The 19184-nt window shown below is 56.6% G+C and overlaps 1 protein-coding gene and 2 long non-coding RNA genes across 5 annotated transcripts in view; 1 reads left to right on the forward strand and 2 right to left on the reverse strand.

The window, feature by feature from the left end:
• LOC135405712 (uncharacterized) overlaps positions 1-19184 on the reverse strand; it is a 958894-nt gene that overhangs the window by 305582 nt on the left and 634128 nt on the right. The gene's annotated exons all lie outside the window — the stretch shown is intronic.
• LOC135405315 (zinc finger protein OZF-like) lies at positions 460-4944 on the reverse strand. 3 transcript variants are annotated; one of them, XM_064639989.1, is made up of 3 exons: positions 4192-4944; positions 2249-2324; positions 460-2060 (listed from the first exon to the last, which is right to left on the reverse strand). In XM_064639989.1, the coding sequence occupies exons 2-3, from the start codon at positions 2295-2297 to the stop codon at positions 886-888; spliced, it is 1224 nt and encodes a 407-aa protein (XP_064496059.1). In that variant the 5' UTR covers positions 2298-2324; positions 4192-4944; the 3' UTR covers positions 460-885. The 3 variants fall into 3 exon arrangements, with proteins under 3 accessions (XP_064496059.1, XP_064496057.1, XP_064496056.1); XM_064639987.1 differs by lacking the exon at positions 4192-4944 and adding an exon at positions 3988-4171; XM_064639986.1 differs by lacking the exon at positions 4192-4944 and adding an exon at positions 3864-4171.
• LOC135405695 (uncharacterized) lies at positions 14628-15040 on the forward strand. Its single transcript, XR_010425953.1, has 2 exons — positions 14628-14736; positions 14831-15040. It is a non-coding gene; the product is annotated as an uncharacterized LOC135405695 (long non-coding RNA).

Genomic DNA, 19184 nt, shown 5'->3' on the forward strand with positions numbered 1-19184 from the left:
AAGAGGGGGGAAATAAGAGAGTGGGACCCCCAAACTGAGCATGAGGGGGCTGGGGAGTGGGGGGATGATGTGGAAGGGGTGGGAAAGGGAGAAAAAATTAAGGGTTGGGACCCCAAAAGTGATCCTAGGCAGGCTGGGGATTGAGGGACCATGGAAAAGTGGGAGGAACAGGGAGAAGGGTGGAAAAGGGAGGGTGGGTCTGGCAGGTCTGACGGTCCCATGGGGGTCTTTGGGCACAGGGAGGTTGGTAAAGGGGGTGGCCCTCTGAGCTCCCAACTTCCTGTGGGGTGCTGGGGGCTGCTGGATCCAATCTCAGCCTTGGATCATGCCAACAGCTTCAGTTTAAGGGAATTACAGAGCTGTGACTGAAGCACTTTTGTCCCCCAGGTTTTAATGATGGCAAATAAAATCTATTGATAGAAATGAATTATTTAGGGTTACAAATGATCAGAAAAAAGATCTTCATCAGAATTATTTACTGCACAATACAAACACTAAAACTACCAGGAGTACAGGAGAAGATAGGACAGTGCTCTACACTAAAGCAATTGTTGAAGCAATTCTACTAAAGCTGGCACAAAAGCAATAATTCTTAATTAGAGATGGATGGAACTCCCCCAGACCAACGCTCGTGGGGAGATCTCTGCTCTCAATCTCCAGCAGTGACCTTGGGGGGTCCCCAGCCAAGGCAGGAATCTCCACACCCCCCAGGAAGGGTTCTGTTGGAAGAAGCTGCCCCTGGGAAAGGGGACTGGCCCTTTGTGGTCAAAAGGGATGGACTGACAGTCACTGGACTCCAGGGGTTGCCTCCCCATCAGGGGGTTCATTTGGGGTGGAAGCAGTGGCCGAAGCTCTTCCCGCAGTCGGGGCACTCGTAGGAGGCCCTTACTGGTGGGTCCGTTGGTGTGAGGTCAAGTTACCGCTCCGGGTGAAGCTCTTCCCACACTCCCCACACTTGTAGGGCCTCTCCCCGGTGTGGATGCGCCGGTGGGTGATGAGGTTGGAGTTCTGCTTGAAGCCCTTCCCGCACTCAGTGCAGCGGAAGGGCCTCTCATCCGTGTGCGTCCGCTGGTGCAGGAGGAGACTGGACTTGGTCTGAAACGTCTTCCCACATTCCAAGCACTTGTAGGGCCGTTTTCCACTGTGGATGCACTGGTGGGTGTGAAGGGTGGAGCTCTGTCTGAAACTCTTCCCACATTCCCTACACGTGTAGGGCCGTTCTCCACTGTGGATGTGCCAGTGTTTGATCAGGTGGGAGTTGACCCTGAAGCTTTTCCCACATTCCCCACACGTGTAGGGCCGTTCCCCAGTGTGGATGTGCTGGTGTTGGATCAGGTTGGAGTTGTACCTGAAGCTCTTCCCACATTCCCCACACGTGTAGGGCCGTTCCCCAGTGTGGATGTGCTGGTGTCGGATCAGGTCAGAGAGCAAGCTGAAGCTCTTCCCACATTTCCCACACGTGTAGGGCCGTTCCCCAGTGTGGATGCGCTGATGTTGGCTCAGGTTGGAGCTGTACTTGAAGCTTTTCCCACATTCCCTGCATGTGTAGGGCCGTTCCCCAGTGTGGATGTGCTGGTGTTGGATCAGGTTGGAGTTGTAACTGAAGCTCTTCCCACATTCCCCACACGTGTAGGGCTGCTTCCCAGCGTGGATGTGCTGGTGTCGGACCAGGTTGGAGTTGTACCTGAAGCTCTTCCCACATTTCCTACATGAGTAGGGCCGTTCCCCAGTGTGGATGTGCTGGTGGGTGAGGAGGTAGGAGCTCTTCCTGAAGCTCTTCCCACATTCCAAGCACCTGAAGGGTTTCTCCCTGCTGGGAGGCTCCTCAGGGACCACCAGCTCAGAGCTCCCCCTCAAGCTCCGGCCGCCTTCCCGGCACAGGCTGGCTCTTTCCTCCTCAGAGCACCCTGGGATGGCTTTGGAGCCCCTCCTGCGGGGGGATCTCCGGCCCTTTCCCTCCCCGCTGCCTTCCTGCGCCGGGGAGCCCTTCAAAACGGCCTCTCCCACCAGGCTCTGCCGGGGGGATTTGTCCTCCGGGCTCTCCGTCCTCAGCTCGGGGCCTGGGGCAGGAAGCAAGAAGGACAGGGAGGGGATTTGCCTCCGGCCCACAGGGAAGGCCAAGGACATCCCCCCAACTCCGGCCCCGGCAGGACGGCGGCGCCAGCGGGGTTGTCCTGCAGCCGGGGCCATGCTCGGCTGACAGAGCCAGCACAACACCCGCCCAAAGGGACACTGACTGCCTCCTCACCTGCCTGGGGGGCCCAAGGCATCTTCCTCTTCCTCGCAGCCTCCTTCATCTGGCCAAGCTTTGGGAAGGAGAAATCCTGATGGGGGGGAAAACAAGGGCTGAGTGTGTTGGCTTGAGGGTTCCTCCTGCCCAAGTCCATCTCTAGAACTCACCGGGCATCTTGTGACCAAAAAAACCTCCAAAACACCAAGATTCAGCCCAGAAAAACCCAAACCTCTGAGATTCAGCCAGAAACCCCCTGAGAAACAGCGAGATGAACCCCCCCCCTCAAACTGCAAAAAGTTAAGGTTCAGCCAGAAAATGCTCCAAAATATGAAGACTTGGCCCAAAACTGTCTCCTAGAAGTTCCCCCTCTCTGGTCTCTCCCCTTTGGGGTTCGAGGGGTCTCTCCTGTCTGGGATGTTGGGGTTCCAACTTAAAAATGCTGGGAGTGTTGGGGGTCCCAGGGGTCCCTTCTCCTCTGACTCTCACCTTCGGGGTGCCACGTTCCCAGACATTCCCCCTCTCCAGGTTCTCCACTCTGTTGTTCCAGGGATCCCAGGGGTCCCCACTGTCCAGGCTTCCCCTTCTCCGCACCCCCTGTTTCAGGCTCCCAGGGGTCCCAGGGATCCTCCCTCTCCGTGCTCCCCCCTCCAGGCTGCCGGGGGTCCCCCAGCTCCGGCATCGCCCCGCTCTGCCCTCCATAATCCCCAGCTCCCGGGCTCCACACCCACCCCCGGCACTCCCAGGGGTCCCAAACCCGCTGTGTCCCCCCCGCTGGCCCCGAGCTGACAGTGGAGCCGGCGGGGCCTGACCCAGCAACACCAACCCCCACCATGGGGGGGACCCACATCCCCCGCCCACCGCCAGGGCTCTGCCCCCAACCCAGCCCAGCCCCCCAAAAAACACCTCCTGTCCACCCCCAAGAGCCACCAAGGGCACAGCCCTGCACAAGGGCCGGCTGTGCCCAAGGCACCCAAACAGCCCCACAGGCAGGGGGACACCAGGGGCTGCCCCTGGCCCTGGGCAGCTCTGCTGCCACAGGCTGTGCCCTCACCGTGGCCCTGCAATGGCCCTGCCTGTCCCTCACCCGGGGCCCTGCCCACATCCCTGTCCCTTGGCTCTCTCTCTGCCAGCTCAGTGTGGGGCACACGGGCTGGGGGTCCCTCCCAAGCCCCCCGGGCAGCCGGCGTTGGCTGGGGGGATGTGAGGGCTGGGCCTGCTCAGCACAGCCCCGGCCTCGTGCCCAGCGCCTCTTTCCTGACCCACACAAGAGCTTCCCGGCCCCCCCAGGGCTCCCCTGCTGCTGCCTCTGCCTTTGCTGCTCCCTTGCCTGGGGCAGCGGCTGCAGGGGGGGATGGCAGCAGCTTCAGCTCCACGGCACTTCCTGGGGGGAGCTCAGCCCGGGGGGACGGGCAGGGACCTGATGGGGATGGACAGGGGCCCTGCAGGGACAGCCAGGGCCTGCAGGGGAAGGCACAGGGACAACCTGGCCCCCCACACTGCCAGGGCTGTCTCTGCTCCTCCTTGCAGGCTCCGTGGCCAGGCACAGTTGGTGTTCCTGGGTGCCCACCATCTCAGCACTTGCAGCCGCTCAAATCAGCGCCCGCAGCTCTGCAGCAAAGCCCCAGCTCACCTGGCACACAGGGGATGGACACAGCACCTGCTCGGGGATGGGCACTCACAGCTTTGTGCCTTCCCCACCACGGGGCTCTCCTTCCTCAGCAGCACCTCTGCCTTGCACTTATTCTCAGCCTCACCTCAGGGACAGCTCTGGGCTCACCTCCGCGCCACTTCTCAGCCTCACCTCAGGGCCGGGGCTCAAGGACAGGAACCTGCAGGGAGGGGACATCAGGTGCAAGCTGAGGGCTGCCTGCCTGCACTGGCCTGGGGGCTTCTTTCTCCTTCTACAACCAGCCCAGAACTCAGCCTGCTTTTCTAACACCACACATTTCCAGACTAACCTTGCAGATAGATATGGACAGACATCTCTATCCCCCTGGGGATGGAGCCTCAAGCATGTGCTGCCACAGGAATGGCAATCAGAGAATCACAGAATCAGCCACGTTGGAAAAGACCTCCGAGATCATCAAGCCCAACCCTGGATCCAACCCCGTCGTGCTTCCCAGACCATGGCACTGAGGCCACATCCACTCTCACCTTCAACACCTCCAGGGACGGGGACTCCACCCCCTCCCTGCCCAGCCCATTCCAAGGCCTCATTACTCTCTCAGCAAAAAACTCCTTCCCAATATCCAACCTAAACCTCCCCTGGCACAGCTCCAGACCCAGCCCTCTTGTCCTACTGCTGCTTCCTGGCAGAACAGCCCCACCCCCACCTGGCTACACCCTCCTGGCAGGGACTTGCAGAGAGTCAGGAGGTCTCCCCTGAGCCTCCTCTTCTCCAGCCTCAACACCCCCAGCTCCCTCAGCCTCTCCTCACACCACTTGTGCTCCAGAGCCCTCCTGCCTTCCAGCACATCAACACACCCCCAGCTTGGTGTCAGCTGCACATTTGCTGATGAAATGCCTGGTTCTGCAGCAGCTGCAGATGCTCAAGGGGCAGCAGGACCAAGTCAGGGGCTTGGGGGGGCCTGGGGGGCTTTGGGGTCTGGGAGGGTCCTGGGGGAGCTGGGGAGGGGCTTTGGGGATTGGGGGTACAGACCAGGACAGACCAGGACAGACCAGGACAGACCAGTACCTCCTCACTGCTCCCCGGATCTCTCCTAGAGCTGGACCACGTTGTCGGGGACACCTGAGCCCCCCCAGTGCCCTCCCAGTACAGCCCAGTGCCCCCAGTACAGCCCACTGTGTTCCTGTCCCAGGGTGCCGGGTGATCCCTCTTTGGGGGGGTTGGGGGAACAGGGGGAGATTTGGAGGGATTTGGGGAGAGTTGGATGGGGATTTGGGGGCTTTTGGGTGCATTTAGGGAGTTAAAAGGCATTTTGGGGCATCAAAGGGATCAGTGGGGGGAGGGGATTGAAGGGAAAAGGGGGGTTAGGGGACATTTGAGGGGGTTGATGGGGCCTGGGGGGGGAGAGGAGGGCCAGCACCACAAGCAGGTGAGTCTTGAGACCCTCCTGGTGTTCCCAAGACTCTCTTAGTGTTTCCAATTGCCCCTTTGACACCCTGAGACCCCCCTGGTGTCTCCAGTGTCCACAGGGCCTCCCCACGGCCCCAGTTCCCCCCCTGACACCCCCAATTCCACTGTCCCCAAACCCCATCCCTGATGTCCCCAACCCTCCATCTCACCCCAGGAGCCCCCCTTGGACCCTCTGACCAGAAAAACACCCCCACACACACTCACAGAAAGGCCAAGGGCATCTGGGGACACGCTGGGGACAGTTGGGGGGCTTTGGGGGGGCACTGGGGGATTACTGGGGGATACTGGGACACACTGGGGGGAACCAGGGGGCACTGGGAGGGACTGGGGGTTACTGAGGGACACTGGGAGGGACTGGGGAGTTACTGGGGGATTACCAAGACACAGGGGGGGACAATGGCTGGTTACTGGACCATACTGGGGGTTACTGGGCGCACACTGGAGCATTACTGGGCCATACTGGGGGGCAGTGGAGGTCACTGGGACACACTGGGTGGTCACTGAGGGCGTTACTGGGCTGTACTGAGGATCACTGGGAGGTCACTGGGCTATACTGGGGGCACTGGGATCCCCTTACCCGGATGTGCTACATCTCTCCCCCGCACTTTGGGAGGCACCCCCAGGACCCCTCCCCTCGGGGCTGGGAGATCCCCTGAACCCCACTACTGAGCTTTAGGGGGCCCCCGGGCACCCTTCCCTGTGGGGTCTCTGTGTGCTGAGTGTTGGGGGTCTCTGGGGTTCGGGGGGGTCACTGGGATCCCCTTTCCCTGGGGTCGGTTCGCCAGCCCGGCCGGAGCGCTGTGGCGGGAAAAGTAATGGCGGACCGCGCAGAGCCTCATGGGAGTTGCAGTTCCCTCTTGAGGACTCCGCCGGCGCGCCTGCGCAGTGCAGCCAGGGCCTTGGTAGAGCCCCCCCTCGCGCGGGTTCCAGGCCCCGCGCTCTGCCCCTCGGGAACCCCCGAACCCCTCGGCTAAACCCTCCCCAGCCCTCCAGCCTTTCCACCCACAGCCGCGCTCCCCGCAGCCCCCGAGGGGATCCCCAGAGCCCCGCTCTCCCGCAGGCCCCGCCAGCTCACAGTGCAGCACGGAGCCAGCGCCATCTTTGCTTCCCGGAAGCAACCACGGCGCTCTGCGCGCGCACCGCCTTCACAGAGCACCCCCCCCTTTTCCGCCGCGGCCCCGCCCTCCGCCCGCCCGCCCTCAGGAGTGTTCGCACGGGCGGGGCCGCAGCGCCCTCAGACCGAACTGAACCTGCTTTTACCTCATGGAATCTTTGATCTCTGTTAGCCAAGCCCCTCTTTCCTTCCCCAGTTGTCTTGTCTCTTTGGGGAGGGGGGTCATAGCGGCCCTTTGCACTTGAGCGGACTGAGGTTTCTACCACAAAGGGCCAGTCCCCTTTCCCAGGGGCAGCTTCTTCCAACAGAACCCTTCCTGGGGGTGTGTGGAGATTCCTGCCTTGGCTGGGGACCCCCCAAGGTCACTGCTGGAGGTTGAGAGCAGAGATCTCCCCACCAGCGTTGGTCTGGGGGAGTTCCATCCATCTCTAATTAAGAATTACTGCCTTTGTGCCAGCTTCAGTAGAATTGATCTTATCCTGTACTCCTGGTAGTTTTAGTGTTTCTATTGTGCAGTAAAAAAATTCAGATGAAGATCTTTTGTCTGATTATTTGTAACCCTAAATCATTCCTTTCTATCAATAGATCTGATTTGCCATCATTAAAACCTGGGGGACAAAAGTGTTTCAGTCACAGCTCTGTAATTCCTCTAAACTGAAAGTGTTGGGATGATCCAAGGCTGGGATTGGATCCAGCAGCCCCCAGCACCCCACAGGAAGTTGGGAGCTCAGGGGACCACCCCCCTTTCCCAGCGCCCCCTGTGCCCAAAGACCCCCATAGGACCATCTGACCCACCAGACCACTCTCCCTTTTCCACCCTTCTCCCTGTTCCTTCCACTTTTCCATGGTCCTCTCAATCCCCACCCCACCTCCAGATTACTCTGGGGGTCCCAACCCGCATTTTTCCCTCCTCTCACATCTTCCACATCATCCCCCCAATCCCCAGCTCCCTCCAACTCAGTTTGGGGTCCCAGCACCCCAAAAAAAAGGGGTTAGGTGGGATCCTGGGTGGGCTCTGACTATGTTTGGGGGGTTCTCCAGGGCCGGTGGGGAGATTTAGGGGGGTCCCAGCACCTTTTGGGGTGGGCTGAGTGCCTTTTAAGGGGTAGGTGCCCCACCAAGACCCTCCCAGAGGGGGTTGACACAGGGGGAACAAAGGGGGGTCCCCATTCCCGATCCATCCCGGGGTCAGTTCTGCCCCCCCAAACTCGGCTCCACCCCTTGGGATCCCCCCAAGCCCCTCCCCTACTGCCCCCCAATAACCAGGACTGGGGAGAACTGGGAAGCTGTACTGGGATCACTGGGAGCAGCCGGGCGGAGGCAGAGTGACAGCAGGGGAGGGGGGACACACGACCCCCCAAAATCCTCACAGGGACGGGGGGGGTCCAGGCTGGGCCCGAGGCCCCGGGGAGGGGCTGCGGCCGCCGGCGGCTCAGGAGCTCTGTGGGGAGAGAAAAGGGGGTGACACCGGGGTGGGGGGACAGGGGGGACACCGGGATACACCGAGACCCCAACTGGATCCAGTGGGACCAGAACTGGGGAACAGGGATCATACTGGGAGCACCTGGCAGCACGTTGGAGGCAACTGGGATATACTGGGAGTGAGTGGAACCACAGTAGGGGTGACTGGGAGCAACTGGAACCACACTGGGGGCAACTGGGATCCTACTGGGAGCAGCTGGGCCCTTGCTGGGGTCATGCTGGGATCATACTGGGAGTGACTGCAATAATCCTGGGAGTGTGTGAGAGGGACTGCAGCCATACTGGGGATGAGTGGGATCAAACTGGTTTTGTACTGGAAGTGTCTGGAAGTCACTGGTATCATACTGGTGGCAACTGTGATTGTACTGGGATCATACTGGATTGGACTAGGATCATACTGGGAGCAACTGGTTCTATGCTAGGGGCAAATGGGAGCTACTAGGATCTCACTGGGAGGAACTGGGAGCAACTGGGACCATTCTGGGCACAACTGGGATCATACTGGGAGCAACTGGGCCCCACAGTGAAGGTGACTGGGCTCATACTGGGAGTGACTGGGAGCATTCTGAGGGCAGTTGGGACCATGTTGGCGCAACTGGGATATACTGGGAGCAAGTGGGATCACGCTGGAAGTGACTGGGATCATACTGGGAGTGACTAGGACCCCACTGGGGGTGACCGGGAGTGGCTGTGAGCAACTGGGATCATGCTGGAAGCTACTGGGAGCATTCAGGAGTGAGTGGGACCACACTGGGGGCAACTGGGATATACTGGGAGAGACCAGGAGCGACTGAGATCATACTGGGACTGCCTGGGAGTGTACTGGGACTGACTGGGAGCATGCTGAGGTCAGCTGAGATATACTGGGAGAGACTGGGAGTGATAGGGATCCTACTGGGAGGGACTGGAACTACAGTGGGGTGACTGGGAGCAAGTGGGACCCTGCTGGGGGCAAATGGTTTTATCCTGGGAGTGCCAGGGAATGTCTGGGTTCATCCTGGGTGTGACTGCCACCATACAGGGGGTCACTGGGATCATACTGGAGTCATACTGGGAGAGACTGGGAGAGACTGGAACTACAGTGGGGTGAGTGGCTGCGAGTGACTGGGATTATACTGGGAGTGACTGGAACCATAGTAGTGGTGAAGGGGAGCAACTGAAACCACGCTGGGGGCAACTGGGATCCTACTGGGAGCAGCTGAGCCCCTGCTGGGGTCATACTGGGGTCATACTGGGAGTGACTGCAATAATACTGGGGGTGAGTGAGAGGGATCAAACTGGCTTTGTACTGGAAGTGTCTGGAAGTTACTGGGACTCATACTGGGATCATACTGGGAGCAACTGGGACCATGCAGGGGGCAAATGGCATCCTCCAGGGAGTAACTGGGAGTGACTGGGGCCAGACTGGACTCAGACTGGGAGTCCCTGAAAATGAAAGGAACCATCCTGGGTGAGGGGCTGGGAGCAACTGGGACCACCTTGGGGGCAACTGGGATCCTATTGGGAGTGACTGGGAGTGACTGGGATCATAGTGGGAGTGACCAGGACCATACTGGAATCACAGTGGGAGTGACTGTAAGGGACCAGGATCAAACTGGGAGTGGCTGGAACTACACAGGGGGGAACTGGGAGCCAGTGGGGCCAGGCTGGAAGGCAACTGGGAACATCCTTGGAGCAACTGGGAGTAACTGGGAGTTGCTGGAAGCAACTGGGAGTAACTGGGAGTGACAGGGTGCATGCTGAAGGCAACTGGCATAAACTGGGATTGACTGGGATCATCTTGATGGAAACTGGAACCATCCTGGGGCAAGTGGAAGTAACTGGGTGTGACTACGAGCATGCTGAGGGCAACTGGGATATACTGGGAGTGTCTGCAACCATCCTGGGGGTGACTGGGACCACACTGGGAGCGACTTGGACCATGCTGGGGGCAACTGGGAGCAACTGGGAGTGACTGGATCTACAGTGGGGCAACTGGGATTGACTGGGACCATGCTGGGGGAAGACTGGGATCATACTTGGATTGACTGGATCTATGCTGGAGGCAACTGGGACAAACTGGGACCATGCAGGGGGCAACTGCAATCGTACAGGGATCATACTGGGACCATACTGGGATCAAACCAGGATCATACTGTGAGCGACTGGGTCTGTGCTAGGGGCAACTGGGAGCAACTGGGATCCCACTGGGAGGAAGTGGGAGCAACTGGGACCATGCTGGGCACAACTGGGATCATATTGGGAGCAACTGGGCCCACAGTGAAGGTGGCTGGAGTCATACTGGGAGTGACTGGGAGCATTCTGAGGGCAGTTGGGACCATGCTGGCACAACCCATCACTGGTTGCCAAAGTCATCCCATACCTAAAATAAACCTGAAACTCTGCTTTTCAGTTAACCTGCTGCCTTGCAGTCAGATTTTCAGACAGTGCAATTACAAACTACTAGAAAAGGATCAAACTGCATTCAGCAGGTGTTTTTTTGGAAAAAATCCTAAAATTTCCTGGTGTTGCCCATCAAAACAGCTGTTTAAATGACACTTTTATGAATCCCAAAAATCCAGTGGGATTGAACAAGCTCTTGGGAGAAGACAACCTGGTGGCATATCTAAATTGTCTTTGGATTTGCTGCAACATTAGAAAACAGACATTGACTTGGAACTGGCAAAATCAGCATGAAAAATCCAATGGACTAATATGGGAGTTGGTTGTTGTGAGGAAAACAAAGTTTCTTGGTCTTCAGCTGATATTGCCAAAATGACAAATTTAAGTATCAACAACAGTATCTCAGATGTATTTTGGAGCTCAAGCCACCCATCAAAGTGTTTACTGGCAACAAAGGGAATGCTAATCCTGATTTTCAATCAGAGAGTTTATTCATTGTTCTAACTAAACATACTTGGAGTTATGATTGGGCTTAATAGTGCTAAAAAGCAATACAGATTCTCTGCCAGTAAATAAGGGACTGGGAAAAACACTGTGACCACTTCTCTCCCCACAGCACCCAGTGGCAAACACACGAGACCCATGTGTGGGCTTGTGTAGGTTGCACTGACAAATATTAATTAGGTATTTTACTCAGAGAGTCTCTTCACTGGGGAGCAAAATAAATCTTCTGGGAGGAAAATTGTGATTTTCCACAGAAATTATTGTTGTCGGGTTCCAGTGACAATGCCTAATTAACATCCATTTATATCCCAACCATTACTGACCTTCCACTGGACTTTGTTAACTACTGAGACAAATACTCAAGACCTTTGTGTTCTTTTTTCACCTTTTAAAATTAGTTTACAACAGAAGGAGCTGCAAAAACATCCTACAGTTTTCTTCAAAAACTTTAAAGTCAAAAAAACCCTATGAAATTATAAGACAAATCTTAAAACTTTTTCTTCATCCTCTTTTCAGGCAGGCCAAGATCACAACAGTTGTAAAGTGTTCTGCCGTGTGTTCCCTCATCATTTCTTACTTGGTCATCTTGACCTTGTTTCTCTGTCCATCTGCACACACCTTTGGCAGCAACCCTGCAGCAACCCCACAGCCCAAGAGACAGAACACTCTTCATCAGCAGAATCCATCCCCAGAGGGAATTGCCCTCCCACCCTCCCACCTTCTGTATTGGACACAGAGACTGGTTTTCTTGCTCCTGCCCCTGCCTTGCCACAACTTGGCACGGCAGGAGTTAGCTGGTGAAATCAGAGCAGGGAAGTCCTCAGATGGCAACACTGAAACTGCCCAGGAGGATGTCAGCAGAGCCTGCCTTACATGACATTGTGAGCAACCACTTATGGGATGAGCTTCTACACACGGAAACAACCACAGGCACAGGTGTACACACGTCCAAAGGTACAGGGCAGTGCCCAGGGAGGCTCCTGCACAGCTTCACACTGAAATACCTGTGTGCATATACCCACCTGTACAAACGCTGCACCAAACACAGCCGTGTATCCCTGCACACTGAAGGACAGCGTTCAAGGCCAGGGGGAACGAGGCTCCGAGCCTTCCACTGCAGGTGTTGGGGGGTTGGAACTGGATGATCTTCAAGGTCCCTTCCCACTCGCCCCATCCCGCGGTTCTGTGACACACGCCCCTGGCCCAGGGACACCCCGCGGTGCCCCCGCCCAGCCGTGTCCCCCCACACGGACACAGCCCGTGCACAGGGCCCGTCCCGCGGCCCCCCCGCCGCTCCCGCGGGGAGCAGGACGCGCTCTCCCGGCGGCGATCCCGGAGCTCCCGCCCCCGGCGCTGCCTGGCAGCGGGTGCCGGGGCCCTTCGGGCCGCTCGGGAGCGCGGCTGTTCCGCACACGGAGGCGCTTTTCTCCCTCAGCACGTCCCGTGGAACAACTGCTGGGCTTGCACCGCCTGTGCCAGGGGTAGAACCGTCCCCGTAAGGTCACTTGGTCTGATCTGTCACAAACGCCGTGAAAACGTGGAACAGAAGCATTCTCACAGCAGTGACTGTCCCCCTGGACTCAGCACTGGGGGGGCCACACGTCAAGTTCTGCGTCCAGTTCTGGAGCCCTCAGTTTAGGAAGGACATTGAGGTGCTGCAGCAGGTCCAGAGAAGGGCAACAGAGCTGGTGAAGGATCTGCAGTGCATGTCCTGTGAGGAGCGGCTGAGGGAGCTGGGGGGGTTAAGCTGCAGAAAAGGAGGCTCAGGGGAGACCTTGTCACTCTCTACAAGCACCTTAAAGGAGGTTGTAGCCAGAGGGGATCGGCCTCTTCTCCCAGGCAACAAGTGACAGGATGACAGGACACAGTCTTAAGCTGCGCCAGGGGAGGTTTCGGGTGGATATGAGGAGGAATTTCTTCACTGAAAGAGTGATTAGACGTGGGAATGGACTGCCCAGGGAGGGGGGCGAGTCACTGTCCTTGGAGGTGTTTAGGAAACAACTGGATGTGGCCCTTGGTGCCATGGTCTGGTTGACATGGTGGTGTTGGGTCATAGGTTGGACTTGATGATCTCAGAGGTCTTTTCCAACCTAATTAATTCTGTGATTCTGTGAACTGGGATATACTGGGAACAAGTGGGATCACGCGGGAGGTGACTGGGATCATACTGGGAGCAACTAGGACCCACCTGGGGGTGAGTGGAAGTGGCTGTGAGCAACTGGGATCGTGCTGGAAGCTACTGGGAGCAATTGGAAGCAAGTGGGACCACACTGGGGGCAAGTGGGATATACTAGGAGAGACCAGGAGTGACTGGGATCATACTGGGACTGACTGGGAGCATACTGGGACTGGGAGCAGGCTGAGGTCAACTGGGACATACTGGAAGAGACTGGGAGTGACAGGGATCATACTGGGAGCTACTGGAGTCGTAGTAGGGGTGACTGGGAGCAACTGGAACCACGCTGGGGAAGTGAGATCATACTGGGAACAGGAGGGCCTGTGCTGGGGTCATCCTGGGATCATACTGGGGGTGACTGAACTCATCCTGGGATCAGGCTGGGAGCAACTGGGAGCATAAAGGGTGCAACTGGGAGTGACTGGAAGTGCAATGGGACAACTGGGATTGACTGGGACCATGCTGGGGGAAGACTGGGATCATATTTGGATTGACAGGGTCTATGCTGTAGGCAACTGGGAGCAACTGGGACCATGCAGGGGGAACTGTGATCATACTGGGATCATACTGGGATCCCCACAGACCCCCAAGCACCCCCTAAACCCACTCAAAGCCCACCCAGGACCCCCCCCAACCCCTTTCCTGGGGGACTTCTCTGGGCACTGGTGGTGCTGGGAGCCCCCCCGGCTGCAGGCGAGGAGCTCTCGGGTGAGTGGGGGGTGGGAAGGGGGAGGTCGGTGGGAAAAGGGGGGTCAGAGGGGGTAAAGGGGTGGTGGGACCCCAGACTGAGTGGGAGGGGAGTGGGACTCCCCAAAAGTGGAGGGGGAGGGATCTGAGGTTTGGGAGATGATGGGAAAGGGGTGGGAGAGGTCAGAAGAGTGGGGAAAAACGAGGGTGGTACCCCCAAACTGAGCATGAGGGGGCTGGGGAGTGGGGGCTGATGGGGAAGGGGTGGGAGAGTGTGGGACCAAGTGGAGTCACTTTGCACCTGCACTGAGTTAATGGGAATCCAAAGAGTTGTTCTGGTTCCCAAAGCTTTTACACTTCCTCCCAGTAATGATTTAATGGGATTGACTCCCAAAGCAGAAATTAAAACTGTATCCTTGATTGTCTTTGGTGTTGTTCTTCCGGCTCTCAGTGACTCCTGTCTGTGCCAGTGTGCCAACCTGCCAGGGGGGAAGATGCTGCGCTCCAACGCAGAGGGAGCATCCCTGAAAGGCTGCAACTCTGAGGACCCCTCAGGCCTTCAAGCTAATCTGGAAGGTGAGAAGCTTTTGCCTTGTCAATCTGTGCCAACTGAAGCCTGTGTTTGTGCATTTCCATGGGCCAGAAAAGGTCCAGCTGTGGTTTGTCCAACCCTGAGAAGGGCCCACAAGGGCTGCACTGAGTCTGTGACCATCTCAGCCCCAAATCCCCTTGTCCTCCTCCAATTCACACAGCTCTGAGGCAGCACCAGTGTGGAGCTGCTGTGTTTCTGTTTTTCCTCACAGAACTCCTTTCTGTGTGTGTTCCAGGTGCCAACCTGAAAGGAGTGGCCATGGAGGGCAGTCAGAGGACAGGAATTAACCTGAGAAACACCAAACTAAAGAACTGTAACCTCAGGGGAGCAACGTTGGCAGGAACTGATTTGGAAGTGAGTTGGGATTCATTTTCCATCCTATTCCTTTCTCTCCTATAGTCAGCTGGGAATTTGGGGGATTGGTGGCTTTTGGCTGACCTCTCCAGCTTCAGAGTACAATGGAGTTCAGGTAAATGGACTTCCAGTAAAGCTTTGAACAGAGTTCTGGGTGCATTCCATTGACACTTCTTCTTCTTTTCCCCTTCCAAATTGTGACCTATCAGGTTGTGACCTCCAGGAAGCCAATTTGAGGGGCTCTGATGTGAAAGGAGCCATCTTTGAAGAGATGCTGACCCCCCTGCACACGTCCCAGAGCATCAGATAGGGAAGAGAACACGTCGAAGAGGAAGGAATCCAAACATTTGTTGTGACTTTCTTCACCTCCTCCCCTTCCTGAGTTAGAAGGAATGGTTATTAGACAACTTCCATTTGCAGTAGTGCCTTAGTAGACTCTTTCTGATCACTTTTGGGGAGGGAATTTTTGTTTCAGAAGTGGAGAGTTTCTCCCTTTGTGAAGAGAGTGAGGAAGTGGGCTGGTTCTGAAACCAGAAAGTGGGGCTGGTTTGGGGGGGAGAGTTTAAGACTTTCATTGTTTAGCATTGCCTGACTTTGGAATGCATTTTAATGTCTAAAGCACAATATATGCAATTCTATTTGTTAAGTCTGTGGCTGCAATATGAATAGAAAATGTTATTGCTGTATAGTAGCAAACAAAGTGGAGGTTTCCAGGTAGACAAGTGTCTTTACAGTCAGTGTCTTCATCCCTGCAGGGTGTTAATGCCAGGGGTGGTCACACAGTGCCCACGGGATGTGTTCAGGTCTCTGCTGGGGTGGAAACAGTGGGGAACTGTCCTCAGAGGTCCTAAATTGCTGTGGAGTGGTTGGAGTGCAGGGTTAGAGCAGCTTTATCCCCTCAAATGTGCAGAGGAAGCTGCTGCCCCTGCAGGGACCTGCCCAGAGCCCGGATTGAGTTCCCCCTGGGAGATCCCTGGGCAGCAATGGGCTGTCTTAGTTAATGCTCTCCAAAGGAGTGTGAAATTGCACTCTCAATCCCAGCTGGGAAGAAAAATTCCCCTGCTTCCACATGTCCTGAGCACTCCAGACTGGAGTTCCTGTAGCTTTTTGATTCTTTGTTGGGAATTCAGTGGACAGAGGAAAACACAGAAGTGTCCCCAAAGCAGAGAGAAGCTCTGGGGCCACAGCACCTGCTCCCCCTCTTCTCATCCCTTCAGCAGATGAAGAAATGGCCCTCAATGTTTCCCCTCAATGTACTGTGGAAATCCTCCTTGAAAGCATGGGCATAATCCCATTTGCCAGCCAGATCCACTCTGGGCTGCCTAAAGTGGCTGTAAAAGCATCTTGCCTGGGGCCAAGTGCCCCTTCCACACTTGCTTTACCCGTGGAAAAACACAGGAAAAGCTGTTTTTTGTGTGGGCACCCTTCACATCTCAGTGTTTGTGATCTTGGGAATCCTCAAGAGCCTGGAAAAATGCCAGATTATCGGTTGTTTTAAGATTTGTACCTGGAGATTGTTTTGATATGTGCTTACATCTTCCTTGAAAATACAACTGATAAAAAACAATGTAAAAGGAATAAAAATAAAAAAGCAAATACAAAGACAAAAAGGAAGAAAAAAGAGAAAAAGGAGAAAAAAAGAAAAAAAGACAGAAAAAACAGGCAAAAATGAGAAAAATAATAAAAAAGAAAGAAAAAAGAAAAAATGGAAAAAAGAAAAAGAGAAAGAAAAAACGGGGGGGGGGGGAAGAAAGAAAAAAAAAGAAAAAAAAGAAAAGACAGAAAAAGAAGAAAACCGAAAAACGTATTATCCTCACTCCGCACGTGCAAATGGCCGCTGTGACCCGCCGCAAGGACTACAACTCCCGTGGTGCCCCGCGCGGGGCGCAGGCGCGGCCGTAGCCGTGCGGGGGCGTGGCGCGCACTGATTGGCTGCGGCGGTGTTCTCTAAGCGCGGTGCGCGCGCAGAGCGCCGTGTCGACTTCCGGGAATCGTTGATGGCGGCGGGGCCGCATTGTGCTGTGAGAGCTGGGGGGGTGCGGGAGAGCGGGGTCTGGGGATCCCCTCGGGGGCTGCGGGGAGCGCGGCTGTGGGTGGAAAGGCTGGAGGGCTCGGGAGGGTTTGGCGGGGGCGGTTCGGGGGTTCCCGAGGGTCAGAGCGCGGGGCCTTGGAACCCTCTCGGGGGCCGCGGGGCCCGGGGGCCTCCCAAGAACCCGGATGGTCGATTCGGGTCCTGAGAAATTCCATCGGAAAAAACATTCGAAACTACCCAACCAACCAAAAAAGGAAAAGTGAGAAAAAGGTGAAGGAAAAACTGCAAGGGCCAGGATGATTTTATTACTTTGCTTCATTTTTCCTTGGTCTCCTCCTTCTCAGATTCTTTGCTCCCTTCCTTTACAGAAAGCTCTTTTGCTGTTCTGTGGCTTTGGGGTCCCTGAGGGGGTTTTGTGGTCCCTTGGGGGCTTTTAGGGGTCCCTGAGAAGGTTTTGGGGGGTCTACGAGGGGGTTTGGTGTCCTGAGGGGACTTAGGGTGGATGTTGAAGGTTCTTGAAGGGGTTTGGGAATCCCTGAGGGAGTTTTGGAGTCTCCGAGGAAATTGGGAGGTCCTGGGGGTCTTTGAAGCAGTTTTGGGAGTTTCTAGGGGGATTTCGGGAGTCCCAGAAAGTTTTGAGGGCCCCTGAAGAGGTTTTTGGGTCCCTGAAAGGGCTTGGGGGGTCCCAGGTGGGTTTTGCGGGTCACTGAGAGGGTTTAGAGGTCTGAGGAGGGGGGTTTTGATGTCTCTGAAGGGAATTGGGGTGTCCTTGATGAGGTTTTGATGAGTCCAGGGGTGGATTTCTGAGGGGCTTTCAGGAGTTTTGAGTCTCAGGACTCACCTGTTTGTGGTGCTGCCCCTCCTCTTTCCCCCCAGACATCATTAACCCCCCCCAAATGTCTCCTAACCCCCCTTTTCCCTTTAATCCCCTTCCCTCACAGATCTCTTTTAACCCCCCAAGACCTCTTTTAACTCCCCTAAACGTACCCAAAGCCCCCCCAAAACCCCCAAATCCCCATCCAACCCCCCCAGATCTCCCACAGCCCCCCCCTCAAATCCCATCCAACCCCCCCAAAGAGGGATCACCCGGCACCCTGGGACAGGAACACAGTGGGCTGTACTGGGGGCACTGGGCTGTACTGGGAGGGCACTGGGGGGGGCTCAGGTGTCCCCCAACAACGTGGCCCAGCTCCAGGAGAGATCTGGGGAGCAGTGAGGAGGTACTGGTCTGTCCAGGTCTGTCCAGGTCTGTCCAGGTCTGTCCAGGTCTGTCCAGGTCTGTCCTGGTCTGTACTGGTCTGTCCTGGTTTGTACCCCCAAATCTCCAAAGCCCCTCCCCAGCTCCCCAAGGACCCTCCCAGACCCCAAAGCCCCCCAGGCCCCCCCAGGTCCCTGACTTGGTCCTGCTGCCCCTTGAGCATCTGCAGCTGCTGCAGAACCAGGCATTTCATCAGCAAATGTGCAGCTGACACCAAGCTGGGGGTGTGTTGATGTGCTGGAAGGCAGGAGGGCTCTGGAGCACAAGTGGTGTGAGGAGAGGCTGAGGGAGCTGGGGGTGTTGAGGCTGGAGAAGAGGAGGCTCAGGGGAGACCTCCTGACTCTCTGCAAGTCCCTGCCAGGAGGGTGTAGCCAGGTGGGGGTGGGGCTGTTCTGCCAGGCAGCAGCAGTAGGACAAGAGGGCTGGGTCTGGAGCTGTGCCAGGGGAGGTTTAGGTTGGATATTGGGAAGCAATTTTTTGCTGAGAGAGTAATGAGGCCTTGGAATGGGCTGGGCAGGGAGGGGGTGGAGTCCCCGTCCCTGGAGGTGTTGAAGGTGAGAGTGGATGTGGCCTCAGTGCCATGGTCTGGGAAGCACGGCGGGGTTGGATCCAGGGTTGGACTTGATGATCTCGGAGGTCTTTTCCAACGTGGCTGATTCTGTGATTCTCTGATTGCCATTCCTGTGGCAGCACATGCTTGAGGCTCCATCCCCAGGGGGATAGAGATGTCTGTCCATATCTATCTGCAAGGTTAGTCTGTAAATGTGTGGTGTTAGCAAAGCAGGCTGAGTTCTGGGATGGTTGTAGAAGGAGAAAGAAGCTCCCAGCCCAGTGCAGGCAGGCAGCCCTCAGCTTGCACCTGATGTCCCCTCCCTGCAGGTTCCTGTCCTTGAGCCCAGGCCCTGAGGTGAGGCTGAGAAGTGGCGCGGAGGTGAGCCCAGAGCTGTCCCTGAGGTGAGGCTGAGAATAAGTGCAAGGCAGAGGTGCTGCTGAGGAAGGAGAGCCCCGTGGTGGGGAAGGCACAAAGCTGTGTGTGCCCATCCCCGAGCAGGTGCTGTGTCCATCCCCTGTGTGCCAGGTGAGCTGGGGCTTTGCTGCAGAGCTGCGGGCGCTGATTTGAGCGGCTGCAAGTGCTGAGATGGTGGGCACCCAGGAACACCAACTGTGCCTGGCCACGGAGCCTGCAAGGAGGAGCAGAGACAGCCCTGGCAGTGTGGGGGGCCAGGTTGTCCCTGTGCCTTCCCCTGCAGGCCCTGTCTGTCCCTGCTGGGCC

This window comes from Pseudopipra pipra, chromosome W, assembly GCF_036250125.1.
Source record: "Pseudopipra pipra isolate bDixPip1 chromosome W, bDixPip1.hap1, whole genome shotgun sequence".
Lineage (NCBI taxonomy): Eukaryota > Metazoa > Chordata > Aves > Passeriformes > Pipridae > Pseudopipra > Pseudopipra pipra.